The sequence below is a fragment of the Idiotropiscis lumnitzeri genome, chromosome 11 (assembly GCF_059441095.1).
Source record: "Idiotropiscis lumnitzeri isolate Australia: NSW breed Sydney's pygmy pipehorse chromosome 11, RoL_Ilum_1.0, whole genome shotgun sequence".
Lineage (NCBI taxonomy): Eukaryota > Metazoa > Chordata > Actinopteri > Syngnathiformes > Syngnathidae > Idiotropiscis > Idiotropiscis lumnitzeri.
In genome coordinates, this window is record NC_142401.1 from 5,933,020 (window position 1) to 5,952,183 (window position 19,164).

Below are 19,164 nucleotides of genomic sequence, written 5' to 3' on the forward strand. Positions count from 1 at the left end.
TATGTATGTAAAATTTTTGCATCAATCTTGACTTTTCAAACATACACGAAAAATCGAATTAAAATGAGAACAAAAATACTGACTTTAATGATTAATAAAAATCAACTAACAAATAAAAATTCATCAAAAAATAAGACAAATTTCATTTTCTTCACTTTATACAAAAAAATATGTAAAATACAAATTAATAAAAAAATTAAATTGCAGGCTCATTCAAGTGACCATCCCATCAATTAATGGAGCATTCAGATGAAAAAATCCTTTGACATTATTGAACACAATGACGTATATGTGTGGTGTAGGTGTGATTTTTGTAGTAGCCAATTTCACATTCAACTGTACTGTGAGTTTGGGTGAGTATGGCCTTAAAAGGTGGAGCCTGGCCTGGTGAGTGACATGGGCATCAGCAAATTAGAAAAATGAATGAATGATAATCAGATGCAGGTATGACCATGTCGTTACAATGGGACAGAAACAGCAAACATTAAGTTTGATGTGGGGTCATTGACCCCAAAAGGGGGCGGGGTATATGAACTACAGTCACACTTCCAGGCCAGGATGACTCCAAAAGTTTAAAAACATTTATTTGTCTTTCTTTTTGATACTTCCCCAAAAAGTCGAAAATGACTTCAGCGCCAATGTCACTGTCGTTCACCCTGTGACGAGGAGCTGCGTGATGTGTTGTGGCAGCGTGTACACCAGCAAGCCGAAGAAGAGCGCCACCACGACCAGAAACAGCAAAGTCGTGATGAACTTCTTGAACTTCTTCCAGATAAGGTAGACGAACGTCTTCATGGGGTTGACGAACCACGTAAAGCTGGTGGTGGGACGGCTGCAACGGGGAACGCAAGAACCTCATCACACCAATGCTTCACTTCTTTTTACACTTGTGTGACTGTTACAAATATTTCTGGGGAAAATTGAGTTGGGCGAGGCATCACATTTATAAAGCCTTTTTTTTTTTTTTGTGCTTGCTATAAGCAGCGACTTTTTGCCCGCATTGTGCATGTGCGTGTGTGTCTCACTTTGGTTTGTCTAGTGGTTCTGGTTCCTTGCGGGCTCGTCCGACTGGATTGGCCTCGGCTTGCTCCAACGTCACCAACTGGAGTTCCACCTCCACCTTACCCTGCAAACACACACATGAACACACGCACACACCCACATGAATGTGCTGTATTCCATTTTGGAGTCAGGCGTCCACAAGAAAAGTGTGACCATGAGCAAGTGGACGTTTCCGTCGGTGTCGGTGAACTGGACGTCGTCTATCTTCACGTTTTTCTTCTTCTTGTTTTGTTTGAGCTCTTCCTCCTGGCGCTGCAGGTCTTCGGGCGTCTGAAGGCGGGTGAGCGGCCACCAGCCCTTTAATTTCTTGGAGCGGAAAATGGAGACTCGAGGGCCGGCGCGCTCCTTTGCCATACGCGCCGTGCACTTGCCGGACGACTTGGCGCCGCGTACCAAGTCGCTCAGGCGCAACTCCAATGAGCCTACGGCAAACAAGCGCAAGTTGTTTATTGGTGGTTGAACCAGAGATGAGCAACAAAATGCATGAATGATATCAAGCATGCATTAGCTTCTACATTTTTTGCTAATGTCATAAATGCTTCTCAAAATTAAAACACAAATTGTCCCAAAAATAAACAATTTTTGTTTTTCCAAAAATGTAACACTTTTTGACTACGTACAAGTATATGATTTTTCTAAAATATTTTAGTTTGAAATATATATTTTTGTAAATTCAACTATTTGAAACATTCTCAGAAATATTATTTTGCTACAATTTTTTTAGATTCATTTTTATCTCAAAATGTTAAGATTTTGATTCGACAGTGGCGGTGATTCAAATGCATAACATTTTTAAATAAATATTTTTTCCAAAAAATTAATCCTTGTCTCCCCAATATTGAACTCTTTTGTGTTTAAACTGTTTTTCTTTCAAAAACTAAAATATTAAAAAAGCTGCCATTTTTTTCTTTAAAGTATTTAAAAAAAAAAAACCTATAAAACATTCCCTACTTTTTTTCTCCAAATTATACCACTATTTTCTCTCAAAAATATTAATTTATAAAATATTTTAAAAATCCTCTCGTATATAAATTTTTGGGGGGTGAAAATATATATTTTTTCCCTCCGCAATATAAGACTTGTTTGAGGAAATCTGAATGAATTTTCCTGAAAAATCTAAAACATGTTTGTGTTGCCTTATCTCGTCTCACCGAGAAAGTCGTTGGCCGAGATGCGATCGTAGTCCCAAATCTGCAGCGTGAGAACGGCCGGCTGGCGAAACTCGGACTCCTCCAGAGAGAAGATGGACTCCTTGCGTTTGAACACGACCTCTTTCTTCAGCACACAGAAAAAAAGCACAAATGACCAATACAATAATGACCACTTCTCTACTATTAAATAAAAAAAAAAAGTGCAATAGTGGTCTAAGAAACCCCCCGAAACCCCCTCCAAAATATACAACATTACTTCACAGTCAAAGTTAACTTCCCAAATGACCTCGGTGGGCAGGTAGTCAAAACGGAAGACAAATCTCCAGTTGAAGTTTCCCTCCCCTGTCAGCGAGTTGAAATGGACATCCGTCTCCTGCTTGTCGCCTTCCAGGCCTCGAATCCAACTGAAAAAAACAAATCAGCCAATCAGCAGCCGGCATTGTGACCGGCGTGTGTGACGCCCACCCTTTCACGTAGATGTCGGATGACGGGATGCCGGTGAACGGGTTGACATCGTCCAGGAAGACGTCGTCTGTGTTCCAGATGATCACGCGCAGCTCGTACCTGTTGGCGTCAAGAACAGCAGCTCAGGCGCTGTGCTGGATTGCGTTCCTTAGAAATTTAAACTAGTGGTGAAGCGCTAGACGCAGAAACAAAATGGTGGAGAAAAGCAAGCAATAAAGTAGAAAAATAGTCAAGTGTTAGATATTAAGATAAAGAAACAAGTAGTGAAAGGTGCAAAAAGTAGGTGGTGGAGTGATGAATATAGAAAGAAATGAAAGCAAATGGAATGTTGGCTTTTGAAAAAACATTGAGATGATGATGATTTTTGAGAAAAGCAAACCATGCAGGAAAAAACAAAATCAAGCGATGGTGTGCCAGCTGGAGGACAAAATAATTGGAGGACTGAATGCAGGAAAAAACAAGTGGTGGTGATTTAAAAAAAACATCAATCTGATAGGGAAAAAAAATGTGTAAAAAAAATAAATAAATAAAAAGTGACATAAAAATGCAGTGGTGTGCTGGATGTAGAAAACAAAAGTGTAGCTAATGCTGTGGCGCTTAATGCTAAATGCTAACTAACAAAGGCGGACGTACTGTAGAGGCAGTCGAGGCTTGATGTTTACAGGCGGCGGCGCGGGAACGTCTGTTGGGAACATGTCTACCCACATGTGAAGGTAGCCCTGCAAACACACCCACACACACACACACACACACAATGTTGCTACATGAAGCAAAACTTAGATGAGTGGTCACCGCCGCTACCTGCGGAAGTCCGGGTTTGTCGTGATTGACGAGCGAACGGATTTCCACATGCTCGGGGACCAGCGCGACCGCTCCCGGGACGAACTCGCTCATCTGTTCCCAGCGTCGCAGCACACTGACGGCTGCGTGCTCCTCCACCTCCTCTTTTTCCTCGGGCGAGCGGTCCAACTTCTTCAGCAAATCTAAAAACAACCTCCCCCAGCTCAAAAATTTATCACGTTTTTTTTTTGCATCATTATTGTGATGTTACTAAAATGTGGATATTTTTTATTGGAAAGATCTAAACCTCTTCCAAATGTTGTTTTGTTATTTCTAGAAAATATGCAACTTTTGTCTGGAAAAGGCAAAAACCAATTTTTCTCATGAGATTTCTGACATATGAAAACATATCAGCGCAGGGAAAGTCCTTCCGAGACTGAGGTACGGTCTTACCTTCCGGGACGGCATCTGTTGGGATCTTAAAGATCTTGTTGAGGACTTTGACCTCGGTTGAACGATATTCCGGGACGGGAATGCCATTTTTCTTGCAGAGCTCGGACAGGATGACGGACGGCTTTTTTGCATCCCGCCAGGCGTTGTAGCCCTCGCTGCCGGCAGACAGCAGAAATGATGTAATTGTTGGAAATGGCTTCTTGAGGCTATTTTTGTCGGTCTGATCATAATAGACATGTTTAGCAAATTTTATGTTTTTAAGTAAAACTGGATTAGGAGGCTGTATTTTTAAAATAGGTATTTTAATTAATTAAATTATTTTTTTAAATTCATGAAAAGGTAATTTTTTGGGACAAAACACGAAAAAGACTATTTTGTGAGTCTACTCAGGACAGATATGCCTAACAAAAATTCACATAGCGAAAAATAAAACTGGTTTGACGGGCTAAATTTTCAAAACATTCAGCATATTTCCACGACCACAAAAAAAAAAACATTCTTCAACCAGAATGAACATGCCTGCAAAATTTGGTGAATTTTTGAATACAGGAAAGCCCTTATATGGGAATTAAAAAAAAAAAAAAAGTTGAACAAATTTTAACACTCCAAAATCAACTTATGGATCATAGAAAATCAAATCCTGACGGCCAAACTTACGCATCGTAGTAGAGGGCCAGGCCGCAAGTGGCACGGTGCCGGCTGTAGAATCGGTTTTCCAGGTCCACCCGTGTCTCCCCGATCACGTCGTCCGCGCCCACCAAGTCGTGGTCCAACACTCGGACCAGCAGCTCCGTCTCCAGAGGAAAGGACACGGTCAGTTCAAACACCCTGCCACAAGATAAAGAACACAGGGATCAACTTCACTCAAAAAATACAAACGGTGGATTCTCGAGTGTCTCGTCAAACTCAAAAAGTTGCAACATCAAATATCCCAAATGTTCTCTCTACGTACTCTCCAAAGACAGGGTTGAGTTGTTTGGGGATGTAGCGGTCCTTGGTGTCTTGACTCTGCTGCCCGACGCGGATCACCAGGTACGGATCGGCTTTGCCGTTCTGGTCAGTGGGAGCCAAATTGCTGGCCTGCAGCAACGAGACGTCACAAATTCATTTGTGCTCTACGTGACTTCCGTAGAGAATCTGCGTTCATTTCCATCCGCCTGCTGGACGTTGATGGAAACTGCAGCAGAGGAAAGCGTTTTTGTCACCTTGACGACGTAGACGCGAACCAGCACCTTGAGCGGCGAGTTTTGGGGGATCCCTTTGGTGATCTGGCACTTGACGTCCTCTTCGTCGTCCGAATCGATCGGGTAGAGCAGGAAGGAACCCTGATGAGAGAAAGTGGCCAATTGAACGGACCAAAAAAAAAAAAAGCCAAATGAAGGAGAAAATGCAATCGATGGAGAAAATGTGTGAGAAGACTGAGAGGTTGACTGAAAAAATGTGGAATGTTTCGGAATGTTTACGTGGAATGAGCAGAACAAATACATTTGGAATTAGACAGGGGAAAAAACCTAATTTCAGGATTTAGTTTTACAAAAAATAATTATTTGGGGATTTTATTGATATTTTTCTAATGCAGTGGGATAATCTGCGCAATCTGAAAAAAAAGTGCAAATAGGAGAAAACAACAAAAAATATTTTTTTTATTATTAAATTTATTAATTTTGTGCTTTTATTTTTTTTAAACTTATACGACAGAAGGGGTACACTAAACCGTCTAAGGTTGGTATGTTAGAATTGGTAAAAAAAATAAATATTTTTTTAGCTTTTATTTTGATTGGGAAAGATAACTGAATTTTTCTGGGAATTTTAGTCGTGTAAGTGTTGAATTAAGTGGGAATTTTTGGCACGTCAAAAATCCTCCACCAGCTGACTCGAATGTTTTTTGTTTTTTTTTGTGGGTGTGTTCACACAATAAAAGCAGAGGACCACCTTGTACTTCCCCATCAGACGCTCGTCCTCATCTTCGCCTGCGTCCTCGCCGATGGCTCTGCCTTTGAACAGCGGGAATATCTGCAGCCAGTCCTGGAACTGACTGAACTCCGACTCCAAGTCGCCCGCGTATAACTGAACACACACGCACACGCCGCCGTGAGGAATAACAACAGAAAAATGCACGTTGACTTGCTGTAATAGAGCGTTGAGGTGAAACCTTGAGCGTGGCGATCTTCTTGCGCTTGGGAGGCTCCATCTGCACCACCACCGCGTCCACGTCGGCTTCTTCGCCGTTTGTCGCATTTCCTCCGTCTGAGGGATTGTTGACTTGCCAATTATACATCGTAAACGACCAGTCATGCATACGTAAAAAAAAATTTCGGGGACACACCTGTTTCTTGATCTTGTTCCTCAGTCTCCTGCTTCCTCAGCTCCTCAGCAGCCTGAAGACAAAGTATTAAAAAAAAAAAGATGAGAAGAAACCATAATAAGCGGAGAAGGCAGCGTTTTCACATCATACTTGATGTCCATGTACCTTTAACGTACCACAATGACATCATAAAAAAAAGATCTGAAAAAAACATAAAAAAAAAAAAAATATATATATATATATATATATATATATAAACATATATATAAAAAATATATAAAAAATATATATATATTTATTTAAAAAAATTTTTTTTTTAATTATGCCATATATTTTTTCACGCATTGATTGCATTTATGCCTATGTCCTCTGATAAAAAAACAAAAAAAAACAACAAAAAAAACGATAGCATCTGGCCTGTTTCTCCAGCTCTTCCAGGGAGGCGTAGTACTTGGACCACCAGTCCAGTTCCTCATTTTCCGGCACGTCCTCCTCCAGCTCGTCGTCTCCGTCCTTCAGCAGCTTCTTCAGAGGAGCCTGCGTGTGAACAAACACGGCACAGGGAAGCGGTTGAAGAAAAGATGCGGCGAGTTTGAAATGCTGCAGGCTGGCTTGCACAACGTCGGCGTTACGTTGATCAGCTTGAGGACGCCGTTGGGAATCCTCGACTCTTTGATTGGCAGGTTGCCCAGTTTGATCTTCTTCAGTGACTTTAGTGTGCTGATCTTCGCTGGAATGATGGTCTTCTTCTTCTTCACTGGAGATGCATGGAAAAATTAAAAAAAACAATATTTTGATCAGTATTTTGTCATGCTGACAAAATGGGCTGAAAAGCTCTCATCATGGCTAAAATTTCTTTTTTTTTTTTTAATTTTCTAATTGAATTTGACATGTTGACAATTTTGATTGGGTTAATCTTTCATCATTTCAGGGGATATGGACAAAATATTTATGTTTGCAGGAACACCCTCATCATGGCCTTCCATTTGAGGTATTACTTTACATAAATTACTAAAAATATTTTTTTTTACCTTTTACGACTCGAATACGACACCCAAAAGCCATACTTTCAACACTCGATACACTTTGCTGCAAAATCGATTTTGGACCTTTACCTTGGGATTTAGGCTGTTCCTCTTCCTCATCTGGCTCGTCGTCGTCCCAGAGCTCAGATGGGGCAAAGTCCATGAGGCTCTGGACCACGTGGGTCCCGACCAGGACCTGGCGTCCGAACGCTCGCCGCTCCACCACAAACAGCGTCAGAGGCGGGTGGAGGTAGGCCTGCTCCGGAAGCTTCTGATTGGAGCACACGGGAGGGAAACCCGGAAAAAACGTCAACCGGAGTTTTTGAGAGGGCGGCGCTCGGGGGTGCCCAAACGGGTCAACTGACCACGTGGAGGAAGCGCACGGGTTCTTTGAAGTTGGCGTGGGTCTTGTAGCTCTCCAGCTCCTCGGACTCCAGCTGCTTTCCGGCGCATTCCAGCTTCACCAGGGGGCGCTCCACCTCAAACAGCTGCACGCGTTTCAGATCACGTAAGCCCCAGAACAGCACCTGTCGACATAAGAACGACTCAAATCTACCATGTGATGTCATACTTGATGTATCACATTTACATCATCTGAATATTCTCTCATTATTTATCGTATTTTCAGGTGTAATGTACACACTCAAATGTCCTCACATTTACCGTACATCTACAGGCATATAAGGTCCCTTTGAGCACTTGACGCTATTTTGTTGGTTTGTCCCACGCCCTCTGTCCGCAACCTGGGCACCCTTCCGTCCTTATCCATAAAAGTCATTGCACTTTATCCCTTATGATCGAAATAAACGCAACTCAAAATGCTTATTTTGGCTCTCAAATGCTTCTTCACAGAGAGAGAGAGAGAGAGGGAGAGAGAGAGAGAGAGAGAGAAAAAGTACAGGACAAGATTACAGTCGTCCTTGGACCCAAACATCGGTATCCGTCCGGGACAAACGGACAGACCGTTTCGTCCCAAGTACAAAATGCCCATCTCTGATATTTCCATATCATATTTAAAGCACCTCAATTCTGAAGTTCCGGAGGACCGGTCGGACCCCTTCCGGGATGTCGTAGCAGTGCTGGTCTTGCAGGTAGGTCACCTCCTGAGGGTCCACGCTGCCTGGAAGGGACGGCTGCCCGACGACAGCACATGCAAATCAAACTTCACGCTGTCGCTTATTGATTGACATCGCTAACCGCAAAAGATTGTCTGAGTCTCGCAGGAAAAGTCGCTACTAAGGAGCCCTTGTGGTGCTTCCCTCGCAGATTATGAGTACAGGATTTCCACAGAGAAGGAAAGCGCGTGTTAAATACAGAAAATATCCAAATTTGAGGCACGCCGTTACCTCGCCGAAGGACGAATAATCCAGCTCGATGAGCTCGAAGGCGGCCAGCAACTCCCCGGCCGGCGTCCTCCCCATGCTGATGTCGTAGAAGCGCAGACGAGGCTTCCGGTAGAGCACCTCCACAGGTTTCAACTCGGGCTCGGCGTACGCTCGGCCCAGAGGCTTCGGGCTTCCCTGGACACATTTTCGAGAGTCGCACATTTTGACATCACTTCATCGATGGCTTCGTCTCCGGGCGAGCGGGGACGAGAATTACCACGGTGTCGTAGTCGAAGATGTGGATGATGACCAAGGGAGGGTCGTGACCAAGATCTTCCATCGTTCCCTCCAGAAGGACGCGGTCAAACAGCAAACACTCGCACCACGCCGGGGACAGCGTGTCTCGGGACACCTGAGGTACAAACATCCATGAGAATATTGAGAAAAGAATTACAAATCCGGAAAGCTCTCATTGGGGTCTTTAATTTGACACATGACTCGAGGTGGTTTGCTGCAAACTAATTGGATTTTTTGTGGAAAGCACTCATAATGAAGCACTTAAGTGGTGAAGTTGAAGTCGCTACAGCAACTGGACTCACTTTGGTCACCTGACACTGCGTGGAGAAGAGCACCTTGGCGAAGGGATCCGATAGGCCGTTGTCGTCGGCCGCCATTAAGCCGCGCGCTTGGTAGAGGTGACATCGCAGCTGGAAGTAGCGACTGTCTGCAAGCGCAACATTAATTTGCTCAACCAATCGTGCACAAAAAATGAAAAATATTAAATAAACTTCACATTAAAAAAATAATTAAAAAATACATTTACATTCATAAAATTACATAAAATGTTTCAATTTGGAATTTTTATTTTTAAAATCATGTGGCGAATTTTCGTATATTTTTTTGTTACATTCAAATCAAATAAAGAAAAAGTGAGATTTCTTATTCTAAACAAAGTCATGTGACAAAACTTCGGGTTCCTTTACATAAACAAAAACTGTTATGAGTAACATTCAAATTGATTTATAGTTTTTAAATAATTTAAAAATAGTTTCACATTTCTAAGAATTATTGAAAATAAAACATGTGAAACAATTTTTTGGGGGGAAAAAAAATAAATAAATAAATAAATGAAAAATAAACTTTTTAAATTTTTTAAAAAGTCAGGCCAAATTTTTATCACACTTTTAAATTTTTTTTTACATTTAATAATAACTCAATTGGAATACTGTGTAATTTTTCACACTTTTTTTCCCCACACATTTTACACTTTTTTTCCTCACCTTTCCATTTCATTATGGGACATTGCAGCGGTCAGTAAAAAAAACAGTGGACACCCCTGAAGTCAAAGCCTCGGTCGGACTCACCCTGGCAGCACAGTCTGACGGGCATCTTCCTGGTTGCTGCGACGACCGGCGCCGCCCCCTCCTCCTCTTCCGACTCCTCGTAGACGGGCAGAAACTCATCCGGGAGCGATGTCATGGCCTCCTTGCTGTACTTAGCCTGGCCCAGCCACAGGTACACCTCCAGCTTGGCGAAGATTTCGCTGGTGGAACCTCCCGGAGACTAAAAGCCAGTCGAGACATAAACGGTATGTCATGCGGTTGATTGGGTTTTGATTTGACAATTGACAGACCCAAGGATTGTGTAGTAGTTCAGAAATATGACTTTGTTGAACCTCCAGATATCTGGAATGTTTGGAAAATTGAGCCAGTTTGACTTGAAAATTGTTGTACAGGTCGGGCTTGAAGACCATTTTGGGGTCAACAAGACCCTTTCCAGGGGTCCTTAAAAATGAAATGATCCTAAAATGTCTGTAGACCGACAAAAAAGTCTCAAGAAGCCAGAAAGTTTTCCATTTTTGTCCGAAGCAGGCCAATTTGTGCTCATTTTGGCGATTTCCCGTCCTTCAAAAAACAAAATGGTGCCGGAATGTTTGGAAAATTCAGTTCCTCATTCAGCAATATGAAATTTGGTATTCTGCCATTTTCTCTTTCAAGCTGCCATTTTAGGGTTTCACGCAGTCCAAAATAATTGCAGTTTGAGCGCCAGACCTTCATGTAGAGTGTCGCGAGCCGACCACAATCCCGTCCCCTCTGGTCCTCCACCAGTGAGAAGATGATGGAGTGAGCGGGGATCCTGACATAGGCCAGTCGTTTGCTTCCACTCAGCAACCAAAGGAAGGCGTCCGGGATGCTGTTCTGGGGCTGGTTGCACGTCAGAGGACGTCAAAGCTCATTCAAACTACATTCTTGGCATTGAGATACTTTCACGTTGTACCTCTTTGGCCAGGTGTCGAAGTTTGCTCAGGAGTTTTTTAACGTCCATCAGTTGCTGTTTGAGCAGCCGCCTGGTTATCTTGTGCCTGACCCTCATGGCCCGTCTGGCCACCATAACCTGGACATGGTGGTACCACATTAGAAAGAAAGGTGAGGAGTGAGGGTATACTGATAAAATGATAAATCTGGAAAGTTGTCTTTAGGACCGTTCATTTCAGTTATGAGTTAATACATTTTGCTACAAATTGAATTTGGTCATTTTAAAATTCAAATTGGACAAAAAAAAAACCAACATTATTTCTGGCTGTTATGTCATCAAATGAGAGAATAGTGACAAACTAACCATAGAGCAGGAAAGTGCTTGTGGAATTTAGTTTGGTTATTTTACAAGTCAAATTTCACACTAAGCTGTTTTTGTTAAGGTCATTGGGTATATTTGATTAATTATCATACTTTAATTTAGATCAGGGGTGGGCAAACTTTTTGATTGGCGGGCCACAATGGGTTCTAAAATTTGATGGAGGGGCCGGACCAGGAGCAGATGGCTGGAGTGTTTTGGTAACCTCACCTAATCGGAGAAAAAAATAAATAAGTAAATGAAAGTGAACAAAAACAATACCACAATATATAAGTCTAGAAAATAAAACATTAACATGGTGTATTCATTTGATTTTTTTCAATTTCGGCGGGCCGGATTAAAACATTTAAAGGGCCACACGTGGCCCCCGGGCCGTAGTTTGCCCACCCCTGATTTAGGCTATGATGCCATGTGTTTAAAAAAAAAAAAAAAAAAAGGAGTGCCTCACCAAATTCTTCTTGATGAAGTCTTTCCTGCGTGCATCCAAATTATTTGGACGGAAATTAACACGACGGTCTGAGAACAGTCTGAACTGTCTTTTTTGAAAACAATTGAGAAAAAAAATAATTAATTATATTTTTAAGGAAAACAAAAATTTCAACCAACTTGCAACAGGCGGTGCTGACTTGCAGGAAGTGACCAGCTCCAGTAGCACGTGCGCCAGACGCTCCTTCACCTTGCTGCGAGGCCTCCGCCTGAGACGCTCCACCTCATCCAGACCGATCTCCTGAAGTCGCGACGCATACGTGCCATGTATTATGCAAACAATCAACCCACCAGCCACCTCCACTTGTGTCCCCTCACCAGCCGGTCTGCCATCTTGCTGAGCCAGTTGGCCTGGTACAAACGAAAGCTATGGTCTTCAAATTGACTCCAGACATACAAACACGGCTTGTGCTTCTCCCAGGGAGCCTGGAGAGGGATGCACCGGAACGACCTGTATTGTTTCCACCAAGCAGCACAGTTGGGTTCAGTTCCGACAAGAAGACGAACAAGAAGTGAGTCCTTACTTATCGTATTCGGTGGGCTGTGGTCTCATGGGCTCGGACACGGATCTGTTCTCAGGTTCTGGACTCAGCACCGCATCCCTGTCCAGTTCCTCTTCCGACTCCAGAAGCCTTTGCGCCTCCTCGCTGAGATCTTCCTGGCTTTGCCTCAGCTCCTCCCGGCTTCGCCGCACCTCCTCCCGGCTTTGGCTCTTTTTGGGTGTGCCGACTTTCACTGCCTTGCCTCGATTTCCTACCGGGGAACGCCACCATTTTGGAGTGTTGGGGGGTGTTTTGTTTCAATACACAGGTGTTCTTTTTACCTATGGAAAGTTCAAAGGTCATGGGCCGGGTGCCTACAGATGGATCCATCATGGTGACTTCAAACAAAGATGCAAAGAGCAGAAAGTCTTCTCTCTCGCCCAGGAAACCCTACACACAAAAATATCTGTTTATATTTGTCGCAGCGTTGAGCCGTGGTGTACCTCAGAGCTCTGTCCTCAGTGCCCGTTGATTTGGAATGCTTTAATGTTTATTTAAATTTTTTGGGCTTTTGATAGATTGAAGATGGACGTGAGGTTATTTTGCCGCACTGACCTCAGGCAGTGGATGAATTTCCTCTACGTCCACGGTCACCGTCTCTGGTACTTCCACTCCGGCCTCCCCGGACTCATCGCCTAATCGGCTGGTAGCTATGTGCAAAAAATGCAACATTTTTGAATGTCATTGGGAAGTTTGAAGGATCTTGCTTCTGACCAATCAGAGCCCAGGTAAGCAAATAGTAATCAGCTTTTTGTATAATAAATTGAAATCTTGCAAGATTTTTTTTCAATGAAATGAGAACAAATCTTATTTTGTTCAAGAAAGATGTCTTCATCTGAAAATTGAATTTTGCGAAAATTGTGTTGTTGAAGTCAGATTGCTTTTTCCTTATTTATTTATTTATTAATTTATTTATTTCTCGATGATAAAGTTGTTATATGCGATTGGAGTAAAACTGTAAAAAAACAAAAAAAACAACAAAAAAAAGATTAATATAAAGTAGTATAAGATAAAGTAACATTATTTTCCTCAATGAGGATAAAAAAAAAGTTTTCTGAATTTGAATTAATATTGAAAGATATAATCTTATGAAGATGAAGCCTGAATTTTTTTCCAATAAAAGTCATATTCTGACGTCCTTTTTTTCCCCAAAAGAAAAAGGATAATCAAGAAAAATATTTCAATGTGACAAGAATATATTTTTGTTTAAAAACAGTATAAGAATAAAACAAGAATAAAAAAAATGATGTAACAAGAACAAAGTCATAATTTTTTTTCTCAATAAAAAAAGTCAATTACTATACAACTTTTTCAACGACGCAAGAATCCATTGTTTGAATAATTCCACGTTGATGTTTACTTCCTGCAATTGTTTTTTTTTTTTAATTGCTTTTGTTGCATCAATTGACCTCCTTACCTTCCTTCCTTTTCTCCTTCTCCTTCTTGCTGCCTCGCTTCTTCCTCAGTCCCAACCTGCCCAGCGTTCCTTTCACCTTCAACAGAATCACACCAGATCAAGTCAAAGTCGACAGACCAGCCCTGAAGAACATCCTGATGGATCAAAACGGATGTGATGAATTCTAGTACCAATGCTAGTGGGGCCGAACTGGAGTCTCCGGCGACGGCGGATGGTGAGGAATAAATCTCCACAGACAGCGCCAGGAGGATGCGACCGCGGTAGAAGATTCCCTCTCCAATGCCTTGGTTCAAAGCCTGCCGAAGGCAACGAACGGTAGTCTGGAGTAGCTTCAATCTGGTTTTGATTGGTTGAGTCTATTCACGGGTCATTTGGAACCAAGAGAGGTAGTTCCACAAGCGGTTACCTGGTGGACGTCTCCGAGGGTTGAGTTGCGAGGAGAACCATATAGATTGACCCAGCACGGTCCAAAGGTGGGGTTGAAACCTGTGGACAGACGCATCCCCAAATTGAAGACTTCTTAACGAGCACAAGGATGACAAGAGAGCCGTTTTGGCATGTACCATTCCTCGTGGGGTCTGAAATCTGCTGTAGGTCCAGGAAGTGAGTGGCCAGAGCGATGTCCCCCATCTTGGCGTCGTCAAGGATCTGGACTCGGAACCGTTGGGCGAGAGGAGGAAACTGCTCGATGAAGGAGATCTCCTCATTCCAAACCGGACAGCTGGTAGCACTCGCGACACACGTCTCCCCCTAAGAGGGACCGGCCCGCTTTGAACCCAAGGTTGTGAACCTGAATGACGTGTCGGGTGCTAGTGTACCTGTTGTCCAGCAAAGGTGACTTGGACGTAAGGATCAATGAAGATCCTGCGGTCAGTGACTTTGGACATTTTGGCCATCAACCCCGAATCCATGGTGGGGAGGCCCTCTGCCTTGTAGACCCGCACCCGAAATCGAGCCCAAGTGCGTTCAGAAGGCATGCCGCGAGGAAGCATCAGATTTCTGTCGGGAACACAATCAATTCAGACTGTCCAAGACAAATTTCTCCTGCATTTAGCATCTTCTATCCATCTAGTTTCCATGGTTCAAATTTGGTAGCAATCAAGCCGCACATTGAGGAGAAAACAGACTTTGGAGGACCGTTCAAAATAACTAAAATGAACCTAACATGGCAGATTTGAGAAAAAAAATGGCAGACCTCCAACGTGTTTTCAGACAGGAATTCTTGATACTTATTTTCTAGGCGTCTACTCACGATAAACATCGACAAAATTTCATTTCTTAATCAAACTGGCATCACGGGCTGGATTTTTAAAACATTCTTATGGAACTTGAAGGAACCCTTGACAGAAAATATCCAAAACAACCAAAAAAATGGACACTTTCACTCGAAAGGGTAGATTTGCTGTAAGTTTGTAATGGCCAAGCTTGCAAGGTTTCTTTTTCGATTCCTCTCATGATAGCCACGTCTACAAGAACAGAAATAATGCGGAAGAACTGACTTGTCGATGTCATCGCTGGTGCTGGGCATGGCGACGGGCAGGCTGGGGGCATTCAGAGCCTCGCCCTTCATTACCACGCTGACTGTGGCCTTCACGTAACCCTTGACCCCTGATCGGGTGTCGGCCGGGTCGGTGAGCGGGGCCCACTTCTGGTGGAAGCGGTGGTCTGCGAATGAGTTCAGCCGTCATCCGGGACTGTCAAGTGCGCTGCGGTCATTGGACGATACCTGGCTCGCGGAATACGGTGGCGATGTCTATCTTGAAGGTTCCCATATGGCTCATGAGGAAGGGGAGGGCTCGGCGGTGGTACACCTGCAAAGGCAGACAAATTCCGGAAGGTTCCGGTGGCCCGTCTCCAAGGAAACAAGCGAGCTATTACTGTGGTACTTACCTTGATCTCGATAACCTTGTCAAAGAGAACTTCTGGAGTCTCATGGAACTCAAACTGGAAGTTCTGCAAGAGGAATTTATCCAAATTTATCGTCTTCGTTTGGGTTTTAGTACGACCCGACATGTTTTGATGTCTTGTAATGGAGAGTTTTGTTGTCTTATTGTCTTGTAGTGGGTTTCATGATTTGTTGTGGTGTGCGATTGCTTTTGCGTACTTCATTGTAAAAGGGACAGTTGGTGGACTTTTGGGTGGCCGTGTGTTTCTTCTTCTCTCCCACTCGGATGAACACGGCCGGGTTGATGTTGACGCCCGCCAGTTTCTGAGCTTCCAGGATATTGACGTTCACCTACAATCACCCAATACGACATGTTCACCGCGGCAGACTTCACTGCGAAACTTCCCGGAACGAACCGAGAAGCCTCTTCTTTCAGCCCGCTCATATTTCGTACATCCGTATAGGAAGTAAATTCCGATAACAGAACCGACTCAAAGGTTGCGGGACCTGTCGAAAATACGGCCTTTTAGCTTCACTTATCTACCCCAAATGTAGACAAATTTAAAACTGGACCTTTAAAATGTAGTCCCGTTTGTATTTTTTTGGTGACATTCTTACCTGGAAACTTTGAACTTTGGGCGTGGCTGCAGCAACGTGCCTAGACAGCGGCTTGGAACGACTGCACAAATGCACGCACACACATGCTTCCTCACGACAAAGATTTGGGTCTATCTATGCTAGTGATGCAAAAGTAAGAGGCATAACAATTCAAATATCTTCCACTAGATGGCAGAAGGAAAACAATTAACCTGTGAATTCACTTAAAAGATATATTTGTACTGAACGTGACAAACTACGAAATGAGAATACTCCAGCCGACCTCATCAAAGGAGTGAAGACAATATCGGCCGCCCCCAAGTCCAGCAAGTCTTCTTCATCTTCATCATAGTCGTCATAGTCGTGCATGTCGTCCTCATCGTCCTGGTCGCCATGGGCACGGATGAGGTTACGTCCCAGATGTCGGGCCTCCCTCTCCAGCTCCCTCTCCAGACGACTCAATATCTGAGGGCTTGGTCGAGACGGACTACGTTGTTTTTTGTCCGTGCGGTGGCGCGACGCACGTGTTGTCCTGCGAGTGTGATGTGAAGTGACTCTCACCTCTCGTTATCTTCAAAGGCTTCATTCTGGAAGCCCAGCGACGATCTGAGCGACACAGATTTGAAAAAGATACATGCACAGAATTAAAATGAAGTCGCGGACTAACTCATATATGAACTAACAAAAAACACTAACAAAAAAAATGAATTAACAAGCTGAGAAAAACTGCAAGTCTGTGAGCCTGAATTCTGCCTAGCAACAAGTGACCTCATAAATCTGTCCAATCAGAGCCTTTCTGCCTTCTTTAGTTTTTCTGTCGACTTCTTACCCATGTCTTTCGTCCACTTTGATGAAGTCCTGCCCCTTCCATCTTCCCGCGGCGCCATCTACTGGATTGTAGCGCACGTCCAACTCCACGTAGATCTACGTGACGGACACCATGATAACCACACATAGGCACATGCACACACACACACGCACGTACTCACAAATCCACACTCACATCAGTTAGGAGATGGTTGCCATCAGTGAGTGGTTCCCGTAGCAACAGCCTCCCTGATGTAATGATGTGCTGGAGGCCCACAACCAGCTTGCCCAACAGCCTACACACAAACACACACACGCACACACCCACACATATTAATACATACATGTACACAAATACATGCATAAACAGACACACATAAAGATTCACAAACAAACAAGCGCAGACACACACACAGTGTGACCAGAATGCGTGTGTGTGCGTGTGTGTTACCTGTTGGAGAAGACTTTACTGAAGTTGTAAACACGGATGGTCAACACTTCATGTCGAATTACTTTTCCATAGTGAGGCCAGCGGAAAGACTGCATCCACACACACCCCGACACGAACGCACACACACACACACACATTCAAGGTTACACCTGGGGAGTTAACTTGTAAAAATATTACAATTTTTTTTTTCTAAACACAACAACCAGGACGGCACAAGTGATGTCAACTGATTGTGTAATTCGGTTTACTGTAGGATGCGTCATGCACTTGAAGATTTAGCGGGGGTTCTGCGTGAAAGTGGCTACACGGGATGCCAATGTCATGGCATGGTTGGTAGCGCACCAGCAGTAGAATAACATGAACTTGTGGCAATTTGTGTGTGTTGAAGGAGTGGTTGTGTGTGCGAGTGTGTGTGTTTACGTAGCAAAGGTGTTAATTTCCCATCAGTTGCACTGAAACAATTCAAATCAGAAGCTGACAACACACACACACACACACACACCCCCGCACGCACAAAGTGTGTGACATCATTCATCGTCCAAGATCTAATTGGACTGACCTCGTTGAAGAAGGCCACACCGTCACTCTGCACCACTCTGGTTTTTTGGGTGAATCCTGCCGGATGGACAAAAAAGCTTGTCACCATAGCAACAATGCACTTGAAGAATTAAGTCATAGGACTCCAAGAAAAAACAAACAGTGAAAGATAAAGATAATTTTGCAGGATTAAATTGGATATTTTTTTAAGAGATTTTTTTTTCTCCAAGTCACGGATTTCAAGGAGAACATTTTAAAAAAAACACAGTTGCACTAGTTATGGGGCTTCTGACTTCAACATCTGTTGGCATTTTATTCCATTTGGGTTGTTTTTCTGAAGCAGACTACTCACCTCTGAAGGAGAGCTCCACTCTCCGCTGAGAAGCTCCCGTCAGGTTGGAGACCTTCCTTACGTTCACGCTGATGGACATGACGACGGACCACGATGACCGCATCCATCAACTCGTTTACAGGTGTAAACATGAGCTCACTGCCATTGAGTGAGACGCCGCACTTTGGTGTCGGCGTGCCGGTTAGAGTTGGTGCTGTCCAATGTCATGTTTGATGAGGCAACGGTGCTTAACCCGCTTGACAAGTTTCCTCCTTTGACTACGTACACACGCACACTGCAAACATGACATGTACTGCGAAAGATCCAAAGTGGAAGACAATGCCTTGTGTGATTCGGCTGAAGTTCCAAGTTATTCCCCTTTTTTCTGTGTTCCCTGTCGGAAATACGGTAAGGCAAAGTGAATGAAGCTATAACTGTGCAATATAATTATAATCAAGGGACATTATCGAAAGAAAAGTTATAGTATAACAAGACTGAAATGATTAATTATATTTTTTCCAAGAGTAAAAGTTATGACCCTCGAAGCAACAACCTGAAAGGAAAGATGCGTGGTTTCTATAAAGGTCAAGGCTCTTTCGATAGTAGTCATGCTTTTCAATACTTTTCAATACTTGGAATCTTATGAGAATAATACATCTTTTTTTAACTTAAAAATGATGAGCAAAAAACCTCTATTTAATTTACAAAAAGAGTTGGCATTTTTATTTGGGAGAAAAAAGAAACAATCCTATAAAATAGAGACAAAAAAAATGTGGACGTAATTATTTGAGGGGGGAAAACTTTTCCAAAAATAAAAAGTTGGATGCAGAATTTGAGGAATAAGTCCTAATCAATAATAACAGCAACAACAATATTATTATTATTAATAATAATTAATAATAATAATAATA

At 43.1% G+C, this 19,164-nt stretch overlaps 1 protein-coding gene across 2 annotated transcripts; it reads right to left on the minus strand.

Annotated features, from left to right (window-relative positions):
* Nucleotides 1-73: 73 nt before the first annotated feature.
* On the minus strand, nucleotides 74-19,054 carry fer1l4 (fer-1 like family member 4). Of its 2 annotated transcripts, XM_088307925.1 has the most exons (49): nucleotides 18,275-19,054; nucleotides 17,945-18,000; nucleotides 17,386-17,474; nucleotides 17,131-17,230; nucleotides 16,957-17,051; nucleotides 16,689-16,733; nucleotides 16,411-16,599; nucleotides 16,149-16,209; nucleotides 15,750-15,881; nucleotides 15,536-15,598; nucleotides 15,372-15,456; nucleotides 15,145-15,310; nucleotides 14,464-14,644; nucleotides 14,209-14,395; nucleotides 14,052-14,131; nucleotides 13,816-13,941; nucleotides 13,646-13,721; nucleotides 12,784-12,878; nucleotides 12,510-12,618; nucleotides 12,211-12,439; nucleotides 12,005-12,137; nucleotides 11,827-11,927; nucleotides 11,649-11,736; nucleotides 10,844-10,960; nucleotides 10,618-10,770; nucleotides 9,931-10,129; nucleotides 9,166-9,290; nucleotides 8,844-8,978; nucleotides 8,588-8,761; nucleotides 8,264-8,374; nucleotides 7,607-7,768; nucleotides 7,332-7,512; nucleotides 6,849-6,973; nucleotides 6,634-6,753; nucleotides 6,238-6,289; nucleotides 6,064-6,158; nucleotides 5,844-5,978; nucleotides 5,117-5,236; nucleotides 4,864-4,991; nucleotides 4,569-4,739; nucleotides 3,912-4,066; nucleotides 3,480-3,661; nucleotides 3,312-3,397; nucleotides 2,679-2,777; nucleotides 2,500-2,617; nucleotides 2,214-2,337; nucleotides 1,216-1,484; nucleotides 1,026-1,126; nucleotides 74-832 (listed from the first exon to the last, which is right to left on the minus strand). In XM_088307925.1, exons 1-49 carry the CDS (start codon nucleotides 18,375-18,377, stop codon nucleotides 652-654), a joined length of 6,207 nt encoding a protein of 2,068 aa, XP_088164051.1. In that variant the 5' UTR covers nucleotides 18,378-19,054; the 3' UTR covers nucleotides 74-651. The 2 variants fall into 2 exon arrangements, with proteins under 2 accessions (XP_088164051.1, XP_088164052.1); XM_088307926.1 differs by lacking the exons at nucleotides 15,536-15,598; nucleotides 15,750-15,881; nucleotides 16,149-16,209; ... (5 more) ...; nucleotides 17,945-18,000; nucleotides 18,275-19,054 and having other exon boundaries at nucleotides 15,145-15,293; nucleotides 15,372-15,414.
* Nucleotides 19,055-19,164: the final 110 nt, after the last annotated feature.

Excerpts from the sequence above, each read along its gene's own strand:
- fer1l4 (XM_088307925.1), bottom strand. The coding sequence starts at position 18,377 with ATGCGGTCATCGTGGTCCGTCGTCATGTCCATCAGCGTGAACGTAAGG. Across the intron at positions 14,132-14,208 it reads TTCAGACCCCACGAGGAATG|GTTTCAACCCCACCTTTGGA; the intron begins GTACATGCCAAA and ends GTCTGTCCACAG. Across the intron at positions 6,974-7,331 it reads GGAACAGCCTAAATCCCAAG|TGAAGAAGAAGAAGACCATC; the intron begins GTAAAGGTCCAA and ends ATGCATCTCCAG.